This window comes from Rhagoletis pomonella, unplaced genomic scaffold (genome assembly GCF_013731165.1).
Source record: "Rhagoletis pomonella isolate Grant_MI unplaced genomic scaffold, Rhpom_1.0 Rhpom_scaffold_00011, whole genome shotgun sequence".
Taxonomy (NCBI): domain Eukaryota; kingdom Metazoa; phylum Arthropoda; class Insecta; order Diptera; family Tephritidae; genus Rhagoletis; species Rhagoletis pomonella.
In genome coordinates, this window is record NW_023458565.1 from 11,919,854 (window position 1) to 11,943,691 (window position 23,838).

At 36.3% G+C, this 23,838-nt stretch overlaps 2 protein-coding genes across 2 annotated transcripts; one reads left to right on the top strand and one right to left on the bottom strand.

The window, feature by feature from the left end:
* Positions 1 to 8,349: 8,349 nt before the first annotated feature.
* Positions 8,350 to 9,570, bottom strand: LOC118747160 (mediator of RNA polymerase II transcription subunit 15-like). The gene is made up of 4 exons (XM_036481148.1): positions 9,324 to 9,570; positions 9,053 to 9,252; positions 8,866 to 8,992; positions 8,350 to 8,781 (listed from the first exon to the last, which is right to left on the bottom strand). Exons 2-4 carry the CDS (start codon positions 9,250 to 9,252, stop codon positions 8,350 to 8,352), a joined length of 759 nt encoding a protein of 252 aa, XP_036337041.1. The 5' UTR covers positions 9,324 to 9,570.
* A 1,194-nt stretch (positions 9,571 to 10,764) lies between these two features.
* Positions 10,765 to 15,610, top strand: LOC118746624. The gene has a single exon (XM_036480478.1). It carries the CDS (start codon positions 10,770 to 10,772, stop codon positions 15,465 to 15,467), a length of 4,698 nt encoding a protein of 1,565 aa, XP_036336371.1. The 5' UTR covers positions 10,765 to 10,769; the 3' UTR covers positions 15,468 to 15,610.
* Positions 15,611 to 23,838: the final 8,228 nt, after the last annotated feature.

The following is a 23,838-nucleotide window of genomic DNA, read 5'->3' on the forward strand; positions in this document are numbered from 1 at the left end:
CATTGATTTTTAATAATTTTTGTTTGTTGACGGCTATGTGTTTTTTTTTGTTTATATAAATAGCGAAGTTTAGGAAAACTCGCGTTGACTTTTTTTATTTTTTTCTCGAACGGTCTCGCGTATATTCTTCCACAAGAAATTCATGTCTATATGGAAAAAATTGCAAAACACCGTCAACAAAAAAAAATATTAAAAATCAATGCGATTTTTTAGCGGCTCAAAACTTGTACTTATTATAATAAAATTGTATGAGCCTGGTAACTGCATTCCCGAAAACAAGATAGGCTTAAATCTGGTTTCATAGAGCTAATGAATTACTTTGGGCGGTAGACCTCACCTTTTACCGATAGCTCCCCTACACCTGCACAAGACAATCGATGCCTTTCTTACCTTTTCCTCGATGTTAGGCTTTTGCGTCGGCTTCCTATCCAATATCAAGATCCCCCACTCGAGCGAAGGGCCACAACGGATATCTTGTACTTCCTGGTAAACAAGACCAGTTCCGTCTTGCTGGGATTTACTGCGAGGCCACCGTTGATCGCCCACATAGTTACCCGGTTCGGGTAACCCGGGGCCAGATTAAAAAGGGTGTTTAGAAATCGTCCCTTAACCAAAAGTTCCACATCAACTACCCGACAGGGCACTTTTTCCAGTTCCTCTAGCAGGTCGTTTACAACCGCATTCTAGAGCAGGGGATAGAGAACATCATATGACTCTGCGCTGATCTGGCCTTTGCGATGAACGTAACACTGACACCCTCCAAGCCTTGGGGATGTGCCCGGACCTCACGCAGTTGGCGTAAATAGGAACCAACCAATTCCACGACATCTCCAGAGCCCTTTGCAGCCGCGCAGCTATGATGCCATTGGTCCCCGGCGACTTGAAGGGTTTGAACAAATTTATCGCCCAGGTCATGTGACGATCGTCCAGAAGATCGGAGAAGTACGGGACCTGAACTAGAAAATATTGCAAAAAGTACTTATTTTTGGTTGAGAACGAAAATGACACTGAAGATGGCACAACGCCGAAACCGGTGTGTCTCCAATCAAAATTTGACAAGGGATTACGGAAAATCGTTCTAAAATACAGTAAAGAAGTATATTTTACTGTACTGCGACGTACGAAGGACAAGAGCTAAAAAAGAAGTACTGTACTTCTGGGGACCGAAAATAACAGTTTTTTTTTTAAGTAAACTTGGCCAAATTTTTTTTAAGTTTGAAATAAAAGTAATTTCCTGATAATAAACAAACCGCTTGTCCAAATTAAACACTGAAAATAGCTTTTAAAGAAATAACGAACGAAGCTTATCACTTCTATTTATATTCTTTTTTATAATTTAAGACAGAAGAAATTCATATACCTGACCCAAGGTTAGTTCTATGGTAATTAAAAAACATTTTTTATTGAAATATTCTCCTGCAGGTGTCTTTCCTCGTTTAGACATTTCAGTTTCAAAGCTAGTTTAGTCCTCTTTCATTTTTTATTACTTTTATTTCAAACTTAAAAAATATTTAGCCAAGTTGACTTAAAAACAAAATAACTGTTATTTACGGCCCCTGCCTATAACTCATCTGCAAAATATGGAATACGACTGTACATTTTCCACTTAGACTCTCTCTAGTACAGCATACATTTAGGCGTTGAACCATTTCACAGCAGCTTCCAAACATAGTACAACTCATGTAGCACAGAGTTTTCGTTTTTTTTTTGTACATTTTATTTGTCTACCAGTCACTTCACCACATAACCAAATATGTAGCCACTTAGTACATACCATGTTCTTCGTGCTTTCTTCGACCACCCACTTTGACACCCGCCCACCCAACCAATTACCTGAAGCTGCTGAAATAGATGTGTATACATACTGTTTACATTGCAGCCATTTTCATTAAGGAATTTTTCGTTCAATTTTCTATTTCTTTGAGATTTTCTTTTTTGTTTTCGTTTGCATTTTACGTTAAATTCATTGGCGAATCGGTAATAAAGCATTGTAGTAGGTAGGAGATGAAAAAATAGTCTATATAAATACAAAATAAAATAAGACGATGAAAGAAGAGCAAGAGATGTTAGAAGCTTATGACGATGTGAATTGAGTAAAACAGTAATCAGTTACCTATGCACATACACACACACACACGCGTGCTTGTTTGTTAATATTGTGTGCTACTTGGCTTTGACGGCCCGCATCGTTTGTTGAGGGGGGGTTGTAAGTTCAGTGAAAGCGCTACAATTGCCGCCCAACGCCCACAGCGAACTTAAATTTGGCATATCTGCAACAGCAGCAGCAACAACACTTAGATAAAGCATACCGAATGCCTTGCACTTCTTCATGCATACATACATATGTATATACATTAGGGTGTCCAACGAATTTTTTTTTTGAAATTTCAAAAGACCCTTTCCCCTAATTTATAGGCCTTTAAAATGGTGTATAGCAATCTTTATTAGACTTGGATAGTCGGAATTTTTCATTGGGCAAATTAAAAAAAAAAAAACGATTTTCTTTTTTTTTTTTAATTTTGACCAACATTTATTTCCACAATTTCAAAATATGTACTACTATCAAAAATTAAATCTATTTTCAAATAAACTGATACCTAATTTATTGCAATCGCATAAAATTGTCGAAGTTAGGAAAATTTTCTTAATTACAGCCTAGAATTTATGTACCGGACTTTCAGATTTTTTGAGCAGTGTGGCTAAGGAATTTATCAATATTTATCCAAAGTTGATATATACAATCGCTCTTTAGCAAAAAAGTGGTTTTTTCGATGGGCACCCTAATATATGCACATTAGACTGCATCACCAAAAAATTGCAGGTTTTCCGGTAGGATTAAAAAATTTGTTATATTTTAAGACGTCCACCAAAATATTTCGAACAAATATTAAGATTTAAGTGAGCTGGACCGATTTGAAAATACATCCAAAAATGGAGTTTTTATGAATAAAAATAGTTTCTTAAAGAACTTAAAAAAAAGTCCCCTCAGATGACAAAACAGATTAAGCTTAAAAATTCTGCGTAAAAATATTTAAAAATCTTTACAACGGAATCGTAATAATCAATCTTAATAATCTTAATTCAACTTTGAATGACTTTCGTTCATCCTGCCTTTCTCGTTCATCGTTTGAATGAGTTTATTAACAAAGAAGGGTGAGAAAATACCTTTCCAATGACACCTCACAAGCCTAAATCGGAAGAGTTTAGGTTCAGTTATTCAAGTTTTTCTTATACCAATCTCTAAAAAAAGTTAAAAACAGCATCAAAAATCTGATTATTCCGTAAAAAATTTTTTTTAATTTTTTAAAAATATTTTAATGCAAATGTTTAAAGCTTAAACCGTTTTGTTGTTTGAGGGAATTAAAAAAAAAATTAAGAAACTATTTTTATTTATAATAAAACTCCATTTTTGGAGGCATATTCAAATCGATCCAGCTCACGTAAATCTTAATATTTTTCCAAAATATTTTGGTGGGCGTCTTCAACCATAATAGATTTTGTAATTCCAATGGAAACACAGTACCGATTTTTTTTTGTATGGGGAGTGATGCGGTCTAATGTACATACAAATGTATCCTTTCAACTAGCTACATACATACATACATGTGCACATAGTGAGCATCGCTTAGCAAAAACGAAAGTCAAGTCGGCCCAACCAAGCGTGCAGGAGGCAACCAAGCAGCCAGTTCGTCAGCCAGCCTTTCAGCCAAGCAGCCAGCCAACTAGTCAGCCAAACTATGTATTGTATGTGCATAGCTTGTGCCAGCCAACCAATTTCAAGCATGGAAACTTAATTTATGTTTTCAGCATAGTTGAGAATTTTTGTTTTTTTTTGTCCCTTCTCATCCCTTTTTGCAGCCTGCCTGCGACATAAACGTCCAACGATTGCCTGCATTTTCACTACTTTTTTCTCACTTTTTTTCTTCTTCTTAAGAATGAAATTTATTTTGCCAAGTCATGTTGAAGAAAATTTTTATAAGTTTTATATGCGCTATAGATGTGGCAGTTGATGTATGGTGGGTGGGGGTAGTTTGCATGTATGTATATGTGTGTCTATGAGTACTACATAGGTAATGTGAGGGCGGCATGTTTGTATGTATGGCATAATGTTGTATAGCATGAAAGAGTGGAGTAGGGGCGCTGGAGACGTGGTAGCTTACGAAATGAAAAGAAGATAGAAAAATACAAAATAAGGAAAATTTGTATTCCTTAAATCGGATGACTTTGTATAAATTTGTGTATTTTGCTGTTGCTGCTGCTGCTGCTACTTGTGCTACTATTTAACTTCTCCATTGTATGATCGTACGAGTATGTATGTGTATATGATTCTACATATTTTGTGCGTATGTGTGCTACGTTTCACAACCGTGTATTACTAAGAGATGTGCATACATAGGTATATAGATATGTAGACGGAGAATTATGTATAATGGAATATTTTTCATAGAATTTGCAGAAAAATGAAAAGAAATGAAATAATATGGAGAAAAATGAAAATAGAAGCTCGTCACAGACAATAATTTTGGCTTGTGAAATACTTACGCACATGCATACATACGCGTATTATTATTAGTATTAGTGCATGTGCGTGTTTTTTTCGATTTTTGCGTACGCATGTGCATGTACGTTTGTCGATTCTAAGTAATGCGTAAAGACTAGCAACAGAATTGAGTTGCACAAAAGTGGGTTGGGTGGCTGTATTAAATTTATGCAGATAAATAGTTTGAATTTTTCGTGCTCCCCTATACCCCTACTCGCATGTGATTGAGGCTTATCGACACTGCAAGGCAAACATAAATAATATCTATGTATGTATAGTAAACATTTAAACGTTTAACTTTTGCCAAAGCAAATATATTTGCTAATGGGCAAACTTTATTTAAAAACGCCAAAACCTTGATTGAAAATTACTTAGTGTGGTTTAACTTTTTAATAGCTAAGCCATTATTAGACACAGTAGTCTAAATTCAAATTTTGACGAAAAAAAAATTAGTATTGTTCATAATCCATAAAGGACCGTCCACATCAGGGAAGCAAACTCTGACAAAATATTTTTTTTATTTTTCCTTTTATTTCAACATATGTATGTACATAGAGTGATTAAAAGAAAAATACTGATAAAAATTAAATATTTCACACAAACAAGGTTGAAATTTTGAAATTCCTGCACACATTCGCATTCGCTTCAAATGATACGAATGTTTTGCGAATGCGAATATGTACATGGGCAGAGTGTGCATGTCTAATATTGTTGAAATGGCTCTAATATGGTAGACAGATGAACAAAATTAATTTGAATTAAGAAGCACAAATGCAAATTGAAATTTCACCCTGACAGACGGCAACCTTGTGCATTTAATCAGCTGATATTGAAGAATTTTTTTTTCTGTAATCGCCAAGTGAAAATGGATAGAAGAAAAATTTTGTTATTGACAGCTATTCTGTTCGTAAAAAATCAAGTTTTATTTTGTGAAAAAAATTCAGTTACTATTACTTAAATTAATAAATAATAGGGCGCAAATAAATTCTATTTTGAGCAGTCACGCGATCCTACGAGCCAGGATTGCAAATGCCCAGTCCGACGTACGGCGGATCTGGAAATTCGTAAGTAAAAATGTTCTTTTATAAAGATTTTAACCATTAGTTGTATCCCTAAAGGACCGCAGTAGCAGATTTTGGGAGCACGATGTCCGTGCAATGGACGACGCAAGATTCAGAGAAAACTTTCGTCTCGATAGGAGGGCTTTTCAAAAAGTGTGCGAAAAAGTACGAAACATGGAGAAAATTGATAGCAACCTGAGGCGTTGTATTCCACTCGAAAAGAGGGTGGCTATCGCACTTTTCTCATTGGGTTCTGCAGCAGAGTATAGAACCGTTTCTAGTTTATTTGGAGTTGGCCGAAGTACTGTTGGTGAAATTGTTCTGGATTTTTGCCACTCAGTTTGCGATAATTTTGCGGATTGCATTAATACATACCCCCCAAATCAACAAGAAATCAAAAGAATCGTAGACGGTTTCGCAGTCCTAGGGTTTCCGCAATGCTTTGGAGCTGTAGATGGATGTCACATTGAAGTGCAGCCAAGAAAGGAGGATGCCGTAGATTACCACAATTACAAAGGATGGTATTCCGTGGTTTTATTGGCAAGCTGTGATCACAGGTATGTAAATTTATGGCTGCACTGTATCGCATGCATATGTATATTTTTAAATTATTTGGACTTACAGGTCAAAATTTACGTATATTAACATTGGATCTACTGGAAGAAATAATGACTCTTACATATTTGAAAAAAGTTCATTAAAACAATTTCATGAAAGCGCAGACATTTTCGTACAAAATAGCGAGCTTATTGGCGGATTCAATATACCTGTGCTACTTATGGGCGATTCGGCCTTTCGGTTATCGCGCCACATGATGAAACCATATCCATATGTAGCTAACCAACCAGCTGCTGAAAAACTCTTTAACTATCGCCTGTCCAAATGTCGGCGTGTGATCGAAAATGCTTTCGGCCAGCTGAAGGCTCGTTTCCGAAAAATAGGGAGAGGCTTACAAGTAGCACCTAAAAATGTTAACGTTATAATACAGGCCTGCTGTATTTTACACAATTTTTTAAAACTTGAGAACGATGAAGTTTCTTCCGTCTGGATGCAGGATGCAGCAGAATACGGATCAGCAAGGAATCAACCTAATCACACAACAAGAGTTGGTGAAAATGACCTAACAGCAGCGGCTATAAGGAATGCCATTGCTATGAGTTTTCGTAAGGAAAAAGACTCTATTTTGCTGCTCGCAGTAGTTATTTTTATTTAAATTCATTTCCTTTTCAGTTATTTTCTATTTCAATTCACTTTTGCTTACATAAATACATATATATGTGCCTAAAATTAGATTAAAACCAAAATTAAATCAATTTTTATTCTACTTTTTTTTGTCTTTTTTGAGTAGGCAGATCGCCTCCAACTTTGCCATACTTACATATAAGTATACTCATGAACAAAAAAATGGGTGTGCGGCATTTTGATAAATTTTGGTTGTATTTGGATTTTTTTATTTAATGTTTATTAACTTTTGATAAAATTCTAGCGTTTTATACAATAAACAACATAAGTAAAATTCCACACTTCAAAGCTTGTACAAAATCTAGAAAAATTTATAAAACTTTTTTAGCAGAATATTTAGAAAATTTTTTGGTATGCAGTTTTCTAAATCATTAAATTTTAGTGTATTAAGTGTATCTTCAGAGCGGCTGAGAATTCGCATTGATTTTTAATAATTTTTTTTGCTGACGGTTCTACGCATATAGAGTATGCGAAACCATTTTCCTTATATGGTCAGCAGAAAGATTTATTAAAAATCAGCTCGAATCCTCAGCTACTTAAAGATGCACTTAATATACTAGAATTTAATGGTTTAAAAAACTGCATACCAAAAACTTGTCTAAATATATTACTAAAACAGTTTTTATGAATTCGTAACTTTGAAATGTGGAATTTTACATATGCTCTTTGTTATATAATACGCTAGAATTTTGTAAAATGTTAATAAACATTAAATAAACAAAAGCCAAATACAAACAAAATTTATCAAAATGCCGCACACCCATTTTTTTTTGTTCATGAGTGTTTAAACATACATATGTACAGTATCGGTCATATCTATAGCACGCCATTTCAAAGTGATATTGTGTGCCACTTATGTTTATTTATTTATTTTTAAGAATTTTCAATTAAAATACGGTTTTTTATTTAACAGAACCCATATAAACCCAAGTTTAAAAACTTATAGAAAACTACAAAAAAGTGCAACAAATTTTAACCTAAATTTCAAACTTTTTTCTCGGAAGTGTTTGAATTTTTCTGAATACACAGTTTTTTAGCCCAATTAATTTTAGTCTGATAATGTGCAAGTTTCAAGTGGCTAAAAGTTACCGCTGATTTTTTAGAATTTTTTTCGCCAAGGATGTTGCGGTTTTCTTCCATATACAAATAAATTGAGTTTATTCATTATATGGAAGCCAATGCGACAAAAAAAATTCTAAAAAATTAACGGTAATTCGTAGCTACTTGAAATTTGCACATTATCAGACTAAAATTGCAGGGGCTAAAAAACTGTGTCCTCAAAAAAATTCTATCACTACCGAGAAAAAAGTTTGAAATTTAGGTGAAAATTTGTTACACTTTTTTGTAGTTTTCTACAAATTGTTGAACTTGGGTATATATGGGGTTTGTCCGAGAATGAACAAAATTTTAATTGAAAATTCTTAAAAATAAATAAATCAACATAAGCGGCACACAATATCACTTTGAAATGGCGTGCTATAGATATGACCGATACTGTATACTACTTTAAGTTACATTTTTTTCCAAAACGCTTTTCATTAAACTAATAAATTCTTTTGTCGCACTACTTTGCTCTTTAATAGCATTAACGCATTCTGCTGTTAAAACTTTTCCGTCGTCTATGACCACTTTTAACAGCTCGTTTTGCTCTTTAGCTAATTGCACCACCTCACCCATATAATTTCTTTTCCTTTTAGAGGATGTGGAAGCTGCAGTCGAAGTGTCAAGTGGCGAAGAACTGGACAACTCCACCGGCGACGAAAGCGGTGACGAAGTTTGAGGCGATGGTGACGGTGAAGGTACAGCGGTTGGTGGCGATGGATGTGCTGCGGTTGATGACGGTGCAGCAGCAGCGTATGGATACGACTGAGGCACTGGGGATGGGGACGCTAAACTTGATGGTGATGGCACCGGCTGCGGTCCTGATGTCAATATATCCTAAATTTAAGAAGTTTTATGTATTTTTAAAGTTTTACAAAAATATATGTACATATATATTTATGTGTGAAACTGAAATTTTACCATTGAAAAAGATTCTAAAATCTCAGCGTTGTTTGCAGCGTTGAAACCGATGATTTGGTGGACTGCGTCAAAATGTTTCCACAGCGAGGGACTCCCACCAGATGGTCCTACCTTTTTCTTTTCTTCTCTGAAATTTTACGTACATTTGCAATTAGTGTTCAGAATGGTTAAATGGAAAATGACTTACCTATATCTTTGGGTCATGTTTCTTATTTTTATGTGGACCTCCTTTGCACTAAACTTTGACGCCATCTGTGTCGATATATCCGCATATATATGCAGATTGCGCTTCGCCCGTCGCAAGTCATCCGCACGTTCCGCCCATAAATCCAATAGCACTTTCTCGTCGCTGGTGCTCCAAGTACTGCGTTTTTTGTCGCTGGCCATCTGAAATTAGATATAATTCATTTTTTTAATATATTTCATTTGTTTTTAACAAATTTTTTAAAATAACTTACTTCTGATATGCTTGTTTTCGGATTCTCTTTTAATTATTTCCGTGCTGTCAACCACAGTCACCATTCACAATAGAAAATATATGCCAATTTTGGACAGCGTTGCCAAATGCAAATTAGAAAATCCAGTATAAATGCTCATTTATTTCGTGCATTTCCATCGAGCCAATGCGCATTTGTGAGAGGATTATTCACGAGTTAAAGCAAATAAATGCTGCTAATGCAAATAATCCCATCAATCTGTCTACCGTATAAGTCTGTCTAACCAGGGTGCGAACAATAACCGGCTGTTAGCATCAGGCGCTAAACAGTTAAGTGGTATATCAAGTAAAATTGATGGGCCTTCAACAAGTACTGCTAAAAGTCTTATAAGCAACATAGAAATAATTTTAGATTTCTCCAGTGAAAGCGAAGGCTCGGATAAAAAATCTGGAGACATTAAAAAATCTTAAATTAAAGCTCAATTGAAGGCATATCTTAAAGAAGAACGAGCTCATCTCGGTGAAAATCCTGTCGATTGGTGGAAAACTAAATTAAAATACGACAAGTTGACAGATCTGGCCCGCAAATATTTGAGCGCTCTGCCCGACAGCATTCCAAGTGAGCAACTGTTCAGTGCAGCCGCCTTATATGGGCCTCTAAGACAGCGATTCCCAAAGTGGTCCACGGGAGACTCGACATGGGTCTACGTTGGTGTGAAAAAAATATGGGGGTCTACGTTGGTGTGAAACAAATTTGGGGGCCCACGAGTTGTAAGTGGGGGTCCACGCAAATTTATCTGGTTTCGTTAGTAAAGAACCAAAATGGTTGCTTGATAGCCTCTTTATTTAACTTTAATTTTTTTTCCGGAAAAACTCATCAACCTTCAATATCAGAAGGTCTATCTAGTTTTTTGTTCTCATAGAAAAGACGGGACTGCCACTTGATGTGGCAAATGACAACTCCATTTGCCCATCCTGCCTTGAACACATTCTTTTGAACATTCTTTTAAATATTCTACAAAAAAGGTTCAGGCTGCAATTTTAAAAGCACATTTTAAGCTTTTTGTTAATTGTTGTCAAAATGGCGTTTTACAAAAATCATAAATCAAAATCAAAAATCATAAAATCATTCGATATGTAAAATTTTTCGGGATCCCGGGCAATTCGGAACCTCAAAAAATAATGCATAGAGCAATCTTTTTTTAACAAATTTTAGTATGCATATTTATTTACTTTAACCAATGGCATATCTTACAGTTAACATTTTTATTTACATTTTTTATATGCACTTCTATATATGTGCATGTTTATGTCTTATACCTCCACGTAGTATTTATTTAGATTTTTAATTGCAAATATTGAATATTTAAAGTATATTAATTGCACTCACAATGATGATAAAACCTCTCTAATTACCAACTAATTTTATCCTCTTCTATTTACTTATTTCCCAACAGTAATAACAAAAATGGCCGCATCTATTTATGCTACCCCACCGCCAGACTTAAGCAGTGAGGACACTGCACTTTCCGATGTCTCGAATGCATCTTCGCTAAATAATCGCAGTAGCAACAACAGCAACAGCAACACTACTAACAACAACACAAACTACAACAACAGCACAACTACCAGCAACAACAACACAACCAGAACAAATCCAGTAACAAATAAACAAAAACGCACAATTTCCGAAGTCCTAGCCGGCAGTGGTGGTGGTGGTGGTGGTGCTGCAAGCCAAGTTGATCAGCAGTCGCCAAAACGCTGCATTAGCGCATCACCAAAAGCGTCTAACGGCGGCATCACTACAAGTGCCACAATTACAGTTGAGGAGGCCATTGATAGTACAATACGAGATGAAGGGGTAATTGACGATGATGCCGACATGTCAACGACATCATCGCCAACAGAAAGCGCCTCAGCTGCCACAATAGCGGCCGTAGCAGCGGCAGCTAATGCAGCAGCCATGCAGCTGCAATTGTTGGAGGCGCTCAACGATGCTGCAAAGAAGCGACGCAAACAAAATAATCCCAGTCGATTGGGGGCGCAGGCAGCAGCAGCAGCCGCCGCGGCAGCACTACAGCTGAATGAGGCCAGTGAAGGGGCGCTAATCAATGCGACTGCAGAAGCCATAATTGCAGATAAGCCACCACCAACAGCACTGCCAATAGATTACGAAGAGAAATTATCGAAAATGTTCTTACCAAAGTCAATGGAACAGCTGAAGGAAACGTTTGAAATGTTGCAGCAGCAAAGGCAACAGCAATTTGGAGACATATCACCAGATGCGGGCGAGGTATGCGACGGATCGAATCTTTCGACGCCCCACGAAATTATACCGAAAAGAGAGGCCCATTTGGAGGCAAAAATTTGCAACGCCGAAGAAGTGAGTGAGCAGAAAGCCACAGAGCTACAGGCATCAGCCGATGAGTGGCAGAACCCTTATCACACGTTCTGCAAAACATGTGGCGAGAACTTTGAAACCGAATTTAAGCTTGGCTTGCATATGCTGCAGGAGCATCAGAATGATGAGCTGGAGCAGGGTAGCGTTGGCGGCGCTGCGGAGGGCGCACAACAAAAGGCGGAGCACATGCCATACGATATGCTTGGCGCGGTGAACGTAAAAATCGAGCGTCCCGACTATGACAACTCTACGTCTCCACCTGCCGCCGCCTCGAGCAACAAAAATGAGAGCTCTACACCCAGCCTGCTGACAAATGGCAAAGAACCCTGGTTGCACGCCATGCCGGGCATGGGTTTCCCCTTTCCACCGGAGGCTGCTGCTGCAGCTGCGCTCTCAGCCAGCGGCTATCTGCCACTCCTTGGCATGCCTGGCTTCCCCAGCGTCGATGGGTTAAATCGTCCGCCGTTGCGCATTTTCAATCCCGAAGCTTATTGCGATCTCTGCAACAAAGAATTCTGCAATAAATACTTCCTCAAGACGCACAAGGCCAACAAGCATGGCATCTACGATCCGGCCGTTTCTGGCAGCGGCGAGAGCGGCAACAGCACTGCGGCTGGTGGAAATATGAATGCCATGACGCAAATGTTACAACTTCAAATGCAACAACAGCAACAGCAGCAGCAGCAGCAGCACAGCATGCAACAATTGCAGCAGAAACAACAACTGGCTTTGGAAGAGGTTCAACAGAAGCAACTCAGCGCACAAGCAGCCAACAGCGCAACCGCACAACAACTCACACCGCCCGCACCGCCGCCGGTGTATTGCGACATTTGCTCAAAACGTTTCACCAATGTCTTCGCCATGCGTCGTCATCGCGCCAAATCGCACGAACAGCTACCGCGTAACAGCCCTGGTGGCGAGCAGCCGATACCGACGCCACCACCGCAGCCACCACAGTCCACAGCGAAGCCAGATACAGCCACTGCTGCACAAAATGAAACGAAACATGAAACGGTGGTCACGGATGCTGCTAGTTCTGGTGCTGGTAAACAGTTCCAAATGCCCGACGGCTTTCGGCAGGACTTCACGCTCGAACAAGAGGAAGTGGCTTTCACGCCACAACCACGCAAATTATCGCCGCAATCGCAACAGCAGGCGCGTGATGCCAACTTCGCACACGATAAGCTACGTCGGCTTGGCGTGCTCAATCCGGAAGCTTTCTGCGAAATCTGTTGTAAAGAATACTGCAACAAGTATTTCCTGCGTACGCACAAATGGAAGCGTCACGGCATATTCGTGCCGCCAGATGACGTGAAGGATGAGCAACTGCAGCTAACGCAGAAGATGTCATGGCCATTCATGGGTCTGCCGGGCATGCCGCTGAACTTGATGATGGCCGGCGACAAGGCGCTTATGGCACAACGCATGTTTGCGGCCGCCAATGCAGCTACTTCCGCCACAGCCAATGCTAGCGTGGATGAGACGACTCAGCACATGGCCAAACGCATCAAGCTCGAGCAAGTGGACGAGGACATATCACGCGGTAATGATGAAAATCAAGAGAATAAGTGCTCCTCCGGCCGTCAATCGGCTGAGCAACCGTCACAGCAGGCGGCTAGTAATAGCATGCCGTCTACGCCAGAGCCACAAAAGATTTTAGCAGAATCCTACAATTCGGGTGCCAATATGCCGGCTAGTCCTGAGGCGGTGGCGGGTTTGCAAAACCTCCAAAAGCTCCAATCAATGATACAACAACTCAATGACTTGAATGGCAAACATTCGTTGGGCTGTCACCTCTGCGGCAGGGAAATGGAGAACCAATATACGCTGCAAGCACACATTGCAACCGAACACGCTGGTCTCTTTGACGGCGGTGCAAGTACACTGCCGCTGAACTTTCAGCAACACCTATTTCAGCAGCAGCAACAGCTGCAGGCCCAACAAGCGCTCAAACTTTCGCCATCCGGCTCACCAGGTGTTCTACCACCGCTCAACGAGATGCGTTGCAATCAGTGCGATCGCGACTTTGCCAATATACAAGAATTCAAACAACATATCGCCGAAGTCCATCTGCTGTCAGGTAGTCCACTCCGCGAAGGTTTTGTCACACCCGAACGTCCGATAAACGCGAGCGCCGCAGCCACTAACTCACGACCGCCCTACACCATCACACCCACCAGCAGCTACTGCGAAATCTGCAATAAGGAGCTGTGCAACAAATATTTCATGAAGACACACATGCAACGCATGCACGGCATCGAAATCGAGAATGGCGCACAAATTGGTGGCGTTGTTTGCAACATCTGCAACAAGGAGCTTTGCAGCAAATATTTTCTGCGCGTGCATAAACACAACACGCACGGCATTGTTGAGGAGGGCGCACCGCTGCCGCAGCCACGCCAGAACGGATTGAGCTTCGAGGCTCAACAGCAACAGCAACAGCAGCCGCCACAGTCGCAGCAACAACCACAACTGCCAGCTGCAGAAATGGAATACAGTCGCGGACTCAACCAGAGCCCCTTTGGCAGCGGCAACTCCGGAGACTCCAAATCGGACTACGCCAATTATACAGAGGTCTGCGTAATTTGTACGCGCCGCTTCCGCAGCGCCAAGTGGCTGCGTGGTCATTTGCTGAGCGATCACGGATCGGCGGGCATTGAAAAACTGCGCGAAATCGAGCAGCAGTACGGCCCGTTGTGTAAGTCTACTAGCCCCACGCTCAAAATACCCAACGGCTCGGGCAGCACCGGTCCTAGCGGCGGCGGCACCACTAGTACAGGCGGCAGCGCCAGTACTGCTGCTGGACTTCTACCGAACCCCACGAATCTTGCTCAAGCTCTGCAAAACCTAAATGCGCAACATTTACTCGGCAACATGCCCAAGAATATGTTGCCTGGCATGTTTGGTGTGGTCGCCGAACAGGCACTCCAATCGCCGCGTCTGCAAGAGTACCAGTGCACGATGTGTCCCTTCACCACTCCCTATTACGCATTTCTATTCATACACGAACGCTCGCATTCGCTGCTCGGTGGTGGTGGCGTTGCTGGTGACCTGAGCGCTGCCGCCGCACACGACCAATACATGGGCAGAACTGGTACAAAAGATGAAGCAGGTGGACGTGACGAGGTCAAATCAAAGGCGGACAGCACTAATAGTAGCGCATTAGTGGCGGACGACAAATTTCAAGTGGCTCCGTTGATGCCTACTAACAGTGCTGCTGTGCAAGCAGCAGAGAGCAGCCGTGTGGAACCAACCAATTTGTCAACACGCATCACCACATCGACTGGCAGCAGCAGCGGCAGCAAATGCAAGTCGTCTAAAGAAAATGCAGTGGCACAACGCAGTGCTAAGCATGCGGACGCTAAGGAGAACCACAAAGAGGCCACCGCCAGCAGGGCGGCAGTCAATGCGAAAGTGGATAAGACCCGCACAATCGCAACGTCACCCATTCTCACAGCCGCCAACATGCCGGCTCAACAGGATGCGCTCAATCAGTTAGCGGAGAAAAGCGGCAAAATAGCTTCGTATGCTGTGCCAAAAGACAGCGCTGCGGTTGTCGACATGGCCGATGGAGAGCCACAAATGCAAGCTTTCGTCTTGGAATTGCAACAGCAGCGGCGTGAAAAGGATGCAATGGCGGCAGACGCTGATAACGGTGACGCGGAGGAGCAATGTAACAGGTTTGTGCCAGCTATTGTTTATTTGCCCGTTAGGAAACGCATCTCAGGACCTGTAACTGTGTCTTTTAATTTGACCCCAGCCTAAGGCGGTCATGGTTGAGGGGTGGCATGTATGTAATGTGTGCGTGCGTGGCTTGGGCAAAGTGTTGCCAGATGGTTTTGCAAGCAGGGGGCCATTAGCCAGATATGAAATTGTTTTGTACTCATGAACGGTATATGACTTATAAACAATAGAAGAAAATGCCGGTATTTGAAATAGAAAAAGTAATTTATGAATTTTTTTTTAGAATTTTTTTTTTAATGACTGGAGAATCACAAAATTGGTCGATTGTGATCGCGTTGATGCAAACATTTATTATCGATCGCCCGCGAAAAAGATTTATTGATAAATATTGACCGCGATAAATATATGTCAAAGACTTATCTAAGAAAATATCGATAACTATCGAAAACCGATAGTATTTGAAAAATAGTGATAATTATCTGAAAAGTATCGATAATTATCGAACAATATCGATAATGATAGAACAAATATTTTTAAAACTCGAGTAGAACTCGCTTATACGGCAGAAATTAATTGATTAATTTTAAAGTTTCAATAGATTTTATCTACATAGTGTATTATTCTCCGATGAATTTACGATTTTTACAGTAGATACATAGCAGAAAGATTGAAAATAATCATTTATTTCATTTGAAAGTATCAAACATTTCAGGATCGCTTCGATGTGCACAATGCTACCGGTATTTATCGAAAACTTATTCAAACAAATATCGTTAAATGCAGAAACGTTGATCAAAATATTGAAGAATTATCTGCGGAAAAAGCAAAAAAGTATAGATTTGTTTTAAATATTTTTGGCCGCATCGAAATGCACGTAAACTATCAACATTATTTGAAGAAATCTTTAAGCAAAAAAAAAAAGAACAACCAAAAATTATCGATTTAAATGCAAAATAAGCAAGAAAAAATTTCGATTTATTGAAGAAAAGATTGATCAATGCTGCAACATGTATAGTAAGTTAATTGAATTTTTATCAAAACATTTTAATTTACCAGTAGGCATATTTTTTCTAAAACTATGATATTTTCGAAAAATATAGATACAAAATTCAATAAAATTCTGTATTCTCAACGGAACGTAAGTTTTATTAAATAAAAAAGTTCAAAATGCTGATTTAGCGAAAGAGATATCGATAGTTATCGAAAGTTATAAAATTTAGATGATTTTTCGATTTGCCGGCATACATATTTTTCAAAACCTGCAGTATTTTCGAAATCTATAGAAAAATTTAAATGAAACTCTGAACTTAAAAGGGTACTTTTCGATGAGTAAAATTTTGATAGTTCCCGAAGAATGTCAATTTGGCGCAAAAAATTTTAAATCGAATATTCAATAAATATTTTGCATTTACCAGTACATTTTCCAAAATATGTAGTATTTTTGAAATCTATAGAAAATTCAAATGAAACTGGAAGGGGTATTTTTGAGAACATACATTTGACGAAAATATCGATAAATACCATTTCGATAACTACCAAAAAAAGTCGATTTAGCGCAAAAAGTTTCAAAAACTTTTTGGACTTACTCTTACGTTCGTCCAAATCTGTACAATTTTCGAAATTTATTGAATGCTGAATTCGACAGGAAACTTTTTTTTTCTGAAAATGTTAATTGAAAAAAATTTCGATAAACACCATATTGATATTTTCCAAAAATTTGTCGACTTAGTGCAGAAAATATTGATAGTTGCCAAAAAACGGTAAAAAAAAACATTTATTTTTTCAAAACCCGTAGTATTTACATAAATTATAGAGAAACGCAAACAAGTGAAGAAATTTTCGATAATTATGGAAAAATTAGTGATACCGTTTCAGTGAAAGAAATATCTCGATTTTTATTGAAAAAATTTTAATTTACATGGTTATACAAAATTTTAGAATGCCGTTTCAGATTTGAATCCCGTTTCAAACTTTCCAAACAGAGTAGCATCTATATGTACATATATTCTCAAAACTTGGCTGTAATATGTTTTTTTTTTTTTTTGTTAAAATATCTATAATTATCGAATAACCTAATTTAAAATTGTATGGAAAATTTTTAATAAATCGATATATGTTTTTATCGAGATTAAAATGATTAATCGATAATTATCGAACAATAAATATTTAAAAAAAACTTTAAAAAGCGAATATCGACAACATTAAAAAAATCTATTACTGGTTTTTTTGTTATTTTTCATATTAAACAATTTTTATCGAGCTTGGGGCTCTATTGTTTAATAGCAATATTACTATTTACCGATATGAATTTCTAAAATCAGCAAAACTATCTAAATTTATCGAAAAACTGTTGAGAGGGGAAGATTGATAATTATTTTTTTTTTTTTAAGAATTCCTTAAGTTGGAGATCATCGATTTCTTTTTTTATAGTAAATAGTATATGTACTATATAAATTACTATTTTTTCTTGTGCCATCGCAGAATGGTTCATAGGAAATGGATATTGCAAATACCGATACTTTTTGACTATTTAGATGCTTCAAAACACTTCCATACATAAACACATAAACGCTAAAATTATCTATACAACTTTGATTACCGATATTTAGCATAGACTCTGCGATTATTTCAAACTACAATAAAAGACTGAGTGCGCTTTTGAAATTAAGCCTTCTGCGAAGTGAAAAACCATATTAAATTACCGAAAATAGCTTAGTACCGATATAAGACTTTGTAATACAAAAACATACCATCTGGCAACACTTTTCGCTAGCTAATGACGCGCAATCTTATCACTGAGTTTGCGACTTGAGTGATGAATGAAAATCAAAAGTTCCTATGACAAAAATCAAAATCTTTTTTTATATAAAAAAAATTATTAGTGAAAAATATTGCAAATTAAGAAAAAAAACACAATACAGACACAGTGACAGTTGTAGTTAATTTAAATATTTAATATAAAGACAAGCATATAAAAGCTATGCAAAAATTTAGTGAGTGATGCATTAAGTAGAAGGCAAGGCATAAAAGTACGCTTCCACAGGTGAATAAAAGCGGCTACGTAATTAAAAAAAAAAAAACGAAAACTAACTAATTACTACATACATATGTATATAGTGGTAAAGATAAGAACGCACAAAAACGAAAAACACAACACGCATACATACAGGCATAAAACCCAAAACGGTAAATGCTTTGCTCAAAAATATGAAGAGAATTTTGAAACAAAAAAAAATAAATTGGAAAAAAGTGAATTTACTATAGAAAATATATCTAATTAAGTTTACAAGTATCTACTTATGCAAATAAAATATACAGTAAAAGCATTCCATTGATATAAGAAAATAACAAAAAAAATAAATAAATAAAAATACACGCATGCATGTAGTGGCTAATATAACACGTACATACATAAAATACATACATATACATAAATCCATACATAAGTACATACATACATATTTGCCAAACGAAATACGTACGCTCGTATATAAAATATATACATATGTACATAGGGAATAGCCGATGCTGAAATTATGTACATACATACATACATAGACACATACCGAAACACTTAATCACATGTTACATAATTAACTACATAAATACATACTACATTACTATACATAAATAGTACATACAGATATGCGCTGCATACATAAATAAAATTAAGGTAAATCAAAACAGGACTAGAACTTTTTCTCAGGGCAAAAGTACAATTTACCAAGTACTTTCCATTTAAACTTGCACTACTTACATAAATATTACTTCAATATGAGCAGTAATAGTAATTAGAAGAAAGAAAAAAATGAATTACAACATTTAAAATTTTGAAACGTGAAACGGCTTAAGCAAATATGCGCAAAGAAAAACGAATAATAATAAATACCGCATTACTACCTCATACACATACATATAACTGAAAACAATAACAAAAAAATGATGCCAGGTACTAAATTTGCAGCCGTTTACTTGCGAAAATTTCTTTAGTGAAATAATTAACTAAAAGAAAAAACTATTAATTATGAGTAAAAAAGTAGTACTACTAGCAAAAAAGTAGTAACTAATAATTTTTTTTGCTTTTTTTTTTTAAAGAAATTAAGAAATCAAAGCATTATCATTGGTATGAGGAGCCTGTAGTGTTGTTGTATGTGCTTGTATAATTAATTTAGTTTAGTTATTTTTTAATTTGAAATTTATAGATATACTACTTAGTTTATTTTGTACTGCAACAAATATGAAACCTAAAAACATTCCAAAGAGAAAAAAGTATTAGGCGCTAGTCTGCAAGTGAAACACGAAATTTGGGCTCGAGTGCGAAATTGACTGGGTGAAGTGCAGATAAAGCAGCTACTAACAGCAGGTTTCACCAGCTATTTAAATGGAAAATGATTTTTTATTTTCTGTTAATTTCCATATAAAATCAAAAAAAAATTATTAAAATAATTTTTCACTTAAATTGCTTTCGTGAAACTGGCTGTAAGTACTATACATTTTTTTTTAACCTCAAACTCTATTACAATTTTTTTAGATGTGACAAATATTGTTTTTAGATCACTACATATTGTATAAATTCGATTGGGTATGTTGCAAAAAGAAATTTTCTATGAATTGTTCTTTCGAAAGGGTTACAGTTGCGACATCTCGCCATACATATACACACAAATACAGTGGCGAAAATACACATAGGGAAGAGACATTTTAGCATTCTTTGGCTATTGCCATATCGTTTATTTAATGTCTGTTATTCTTTTGTGAAAGCGTAGTCAGAATTTCAAACTGTGTACAAAAATCAGGAAAATTCAACTAAAGTTTCATCAAAATATCCAGCTTTTTAATTAGATTACTTAGAAATATTCTGAGTATGCAGTTTTGTAGCCCATTCGAAACCATGTGCAAATTTTATTAGCTACGGCTTACCGCTGGTTTTTGGAATTTTTTTTTGTTAATTTTTTTGCTCATTTCTCCATACAAAAAAAAAAAAATGTGGAACAAGCTTTGTGTGGAAGAAAATTCGCGAACAAAAAATTTCCAGAAGATTTACAATGAGAGGAAAAAAATTTATCATAAAAAAAACGTGCTAAATTAAAAAAAAATACGCATATGAAAGAGCACCAACCCAACTCGTAATACATTTAGTAGGGGAATATTCGGCCGCTGTGGTGTAGTGGTAAGCAAGCAAGCAAATGATGATTAACATCGAAAGTAACGTTAAAAATAGTATTGGGAAGTATCGAGTACTTTTGAGGATTGAGTTCTTTGGTATCGATACTTTTAAGGATCGGATATTTTTCAGAGTACTGAGTACTTTCTTTAAATATACACATGTTGGTAACACTTCACATTACTTAATGTAGAAATCTCACAAGCTGGCAGTATTTTATTCAAATTAATATATGAATCCCAAATTATGTCAAATTAATGGCTAACTGTACTGGGTACAAGTATTGTACTTTAAAATTATTGAAACTACAAATTGAGTGCAATCATTTCTGAATAACGTTAAATGTTAATAAAACTCAGTACTTTTTAAATCTATTCGACACTTAATACTGAGTACTTTGAACCGATCCTAAGTACATGTATCAAAGCGATTATTGGAACAGAGTATTTTTGAGTACTGAGTACTTTCGGGTTCTTTTCTGAGTACTTTCGAGTTCCTTTTTTGAGTACTGCGTACTTTCGAGTTCTTTTGTGAGTACTGAGTTCTTTGGAGTACTCAATATCGATACTTTTAAAAATCAAGTGCTGTCGATGCTTTTGAGAATTGAGTTCTGAGTACTTTTGGTATCGATATTGCCCAACACTAGTAAAAAAAAATTGTTTGCCAGCGATCTGCCAGGGTATAATTTTGCTCGGATCAAATATGTATAACCATGTCTCAGTTAATTTTTTAGACCTAATACATAATTACTTTTGTCTGGTGTGTCAGAAACTTGTCAGTAACACTTTATGTATGTATATATATATATATATTAATCGAAGAGTCATTTCTCAGCGAAAATCTTAAAATAAGATAGTTTTCTAATTTGCCATTGTTTGCAAGGAAATGTCAGAAAATATAAAAGATTAAAAAAATTATGTAAACAACTATGCTATTTGGAACATACCTAAAAGGATAAAATGATTTTAAAGCCCAGTCGTAAAATTTTGTATTAAACGGTTTTTGCTTTTTATTTTTAATAATGTTTTTTTTTTTTAATTTAGTATTATTTACCTGCTCTAAAGCTATATTTATTTTTCGCATAATCGAGCCCAGTTTAGTCTAGTCAACGTATTATATACACAAGTAGTATCGCTAAAAGCTTAAAGCTTAGCGGACTCGAGCCATAATAAAGGTGACAAGAAATTCATGCACAACAACAATTTACAGCTAATTTTTTGCGGACACAATATCAATGTACATTAATTTCATAGTATTTAAGATAATTTTTTTTTTTTTACAAAATGTGTCCGCAAAAATGCCGAATTATATACCGGTTAAGGAAATATTTATAATATACATATACATACATATATAGTACATACATATGTACTACTTCCAACCCAAATGGAATAATTATGGATATAAAAAAATAAGCAACCTATAAAATAATAGCTACATAAATCATACAGTACAACGGCAATTGCTAGTTTTGTGAAATTTTTTTTAAGTATTTTAAAAAGCTGCGTGCCTTTTAGCAATTGCCGATTTCTACTGCTTTTATTTTAATTTAATTTAAATATAATTTTTGAGACATTATCTACATATGTATGTCGTATGTATTATGCTGTTTGTATTAAACGATAGTAGTTTCATTTAATTTAAATTTTTAATTTTAAGTATTTAATGCATAATTTATAAATATTATTGTTTTAAGTGTAAAATTTTATTTGTGTAAAGAGATTTGCTAATCTAAATAAATTTATTTGTTTAAATTATAAATATAATTTTATATTGTTTTCTTATTTTGATTTTTTTCAGCATGTCTGTTTTGTTACAAGTAGGGCATGGAGTTCTATGCGGATTTTTTAAATAACCGAATATTCGAATAAGTGATTCAAAAATTCGAATATCGGTATATTAACCGGTTATGCGGATAATAAAATAAGCGGATATTAACTGGATATCCGTATAGAAAAATAGAACGGATATATCTTAATCGGATATCCGGATTTTAACCGGGTAAAAAAGTAGAGTGGATATTAATCGGATATCCGAATAAAAAATACAAAGGAAATTAATCGGATATCTGTATCTTATCCGTATACACGAAAATTCCAACGAACATCCGGATATCCGGTTATATGGATAGTCCCAGCACTAGTGACAAGGTATTTGTTTTTAACTTAACCCGTGATTTTCTACATATGTACATATATATGTACATGTACGCTTTCGACATGCACATTTCAGTGGCCATAATTTTTTTTAGAAAACATAACGAGTTTCGTTTTCTTAAATTTTTCCCCTTTTTGGTAAAATTTTTTTCTAATACCAATTAAAAAAAACACACACAAGAGCTCTTTACATTGCAATGGTGTTAACATAAAATCGCCTTATGCGCGCGTGTTAAACACACTTTTCTCAGCATTTCCTTTTTCTTTGGAGATACCCCCTTTCCCAGTACCTACCTCTAATTCCCTACATTAATACTCCCAAGTGAGTATCAGTTTTTTATTTCCTTGTTTTTTTGTTTGTTTTTAAGTGACGCAACCCTCCTTAAGACTCGAATGGCATCATTCCATCATTGATACCCTACTGTGCAAATAATCGTACTACTTAAACCCAACGAACGTCAATATGGTAGACCCGCTATCCCTCTTTCGTTTTTTTTTAGCAATTGTGCGCCACGTTCCCTTCACAGTATTGATTTCCACTAAAAAACAAACAAAACTCCATACAAATGTACATACATAAGTGTGTATTTCTTATCCGAATAAGTTGTATGCTATCTTATGACATTTGTATGATTATTGTCACACATTGGCAATAGAGCGTTAAAGACGATTGGGGTGAGAAGTGAAAAAACGCACACCCCACAAGTCTTCAATCATATGTAGGTACATACATACATATATAATAGTGTATAATCTTACAAAATTTATAAGCAGTCAGAATCTTTTGTGCGTTGTTTTTTTTACAATAGAAAATTACATACTTACACCAACATACATTTATAGATAACAAACATTTATTGGCTGCTGCGCTAGTTGACATTTTTATTGATTTTTAACTTTGCAGCATTCATTAGGGTGTCATTTAATTAAGCAGCACTGCACTCGTATTACAAGAGATACTTGAAAACAAATTTGTCATTAATGTGTGAGAAGATTTTAGAAAGTGGGTAAAAAGATACTTTTTATTGAATTATAGTCGTAATTGAATCTATTGACAATTAAGAAATTTAGGTACCCGAATCAAAATTGGGCTATTCATACTGTATGTGGCCTTTGGTTATTTCAAAATCTG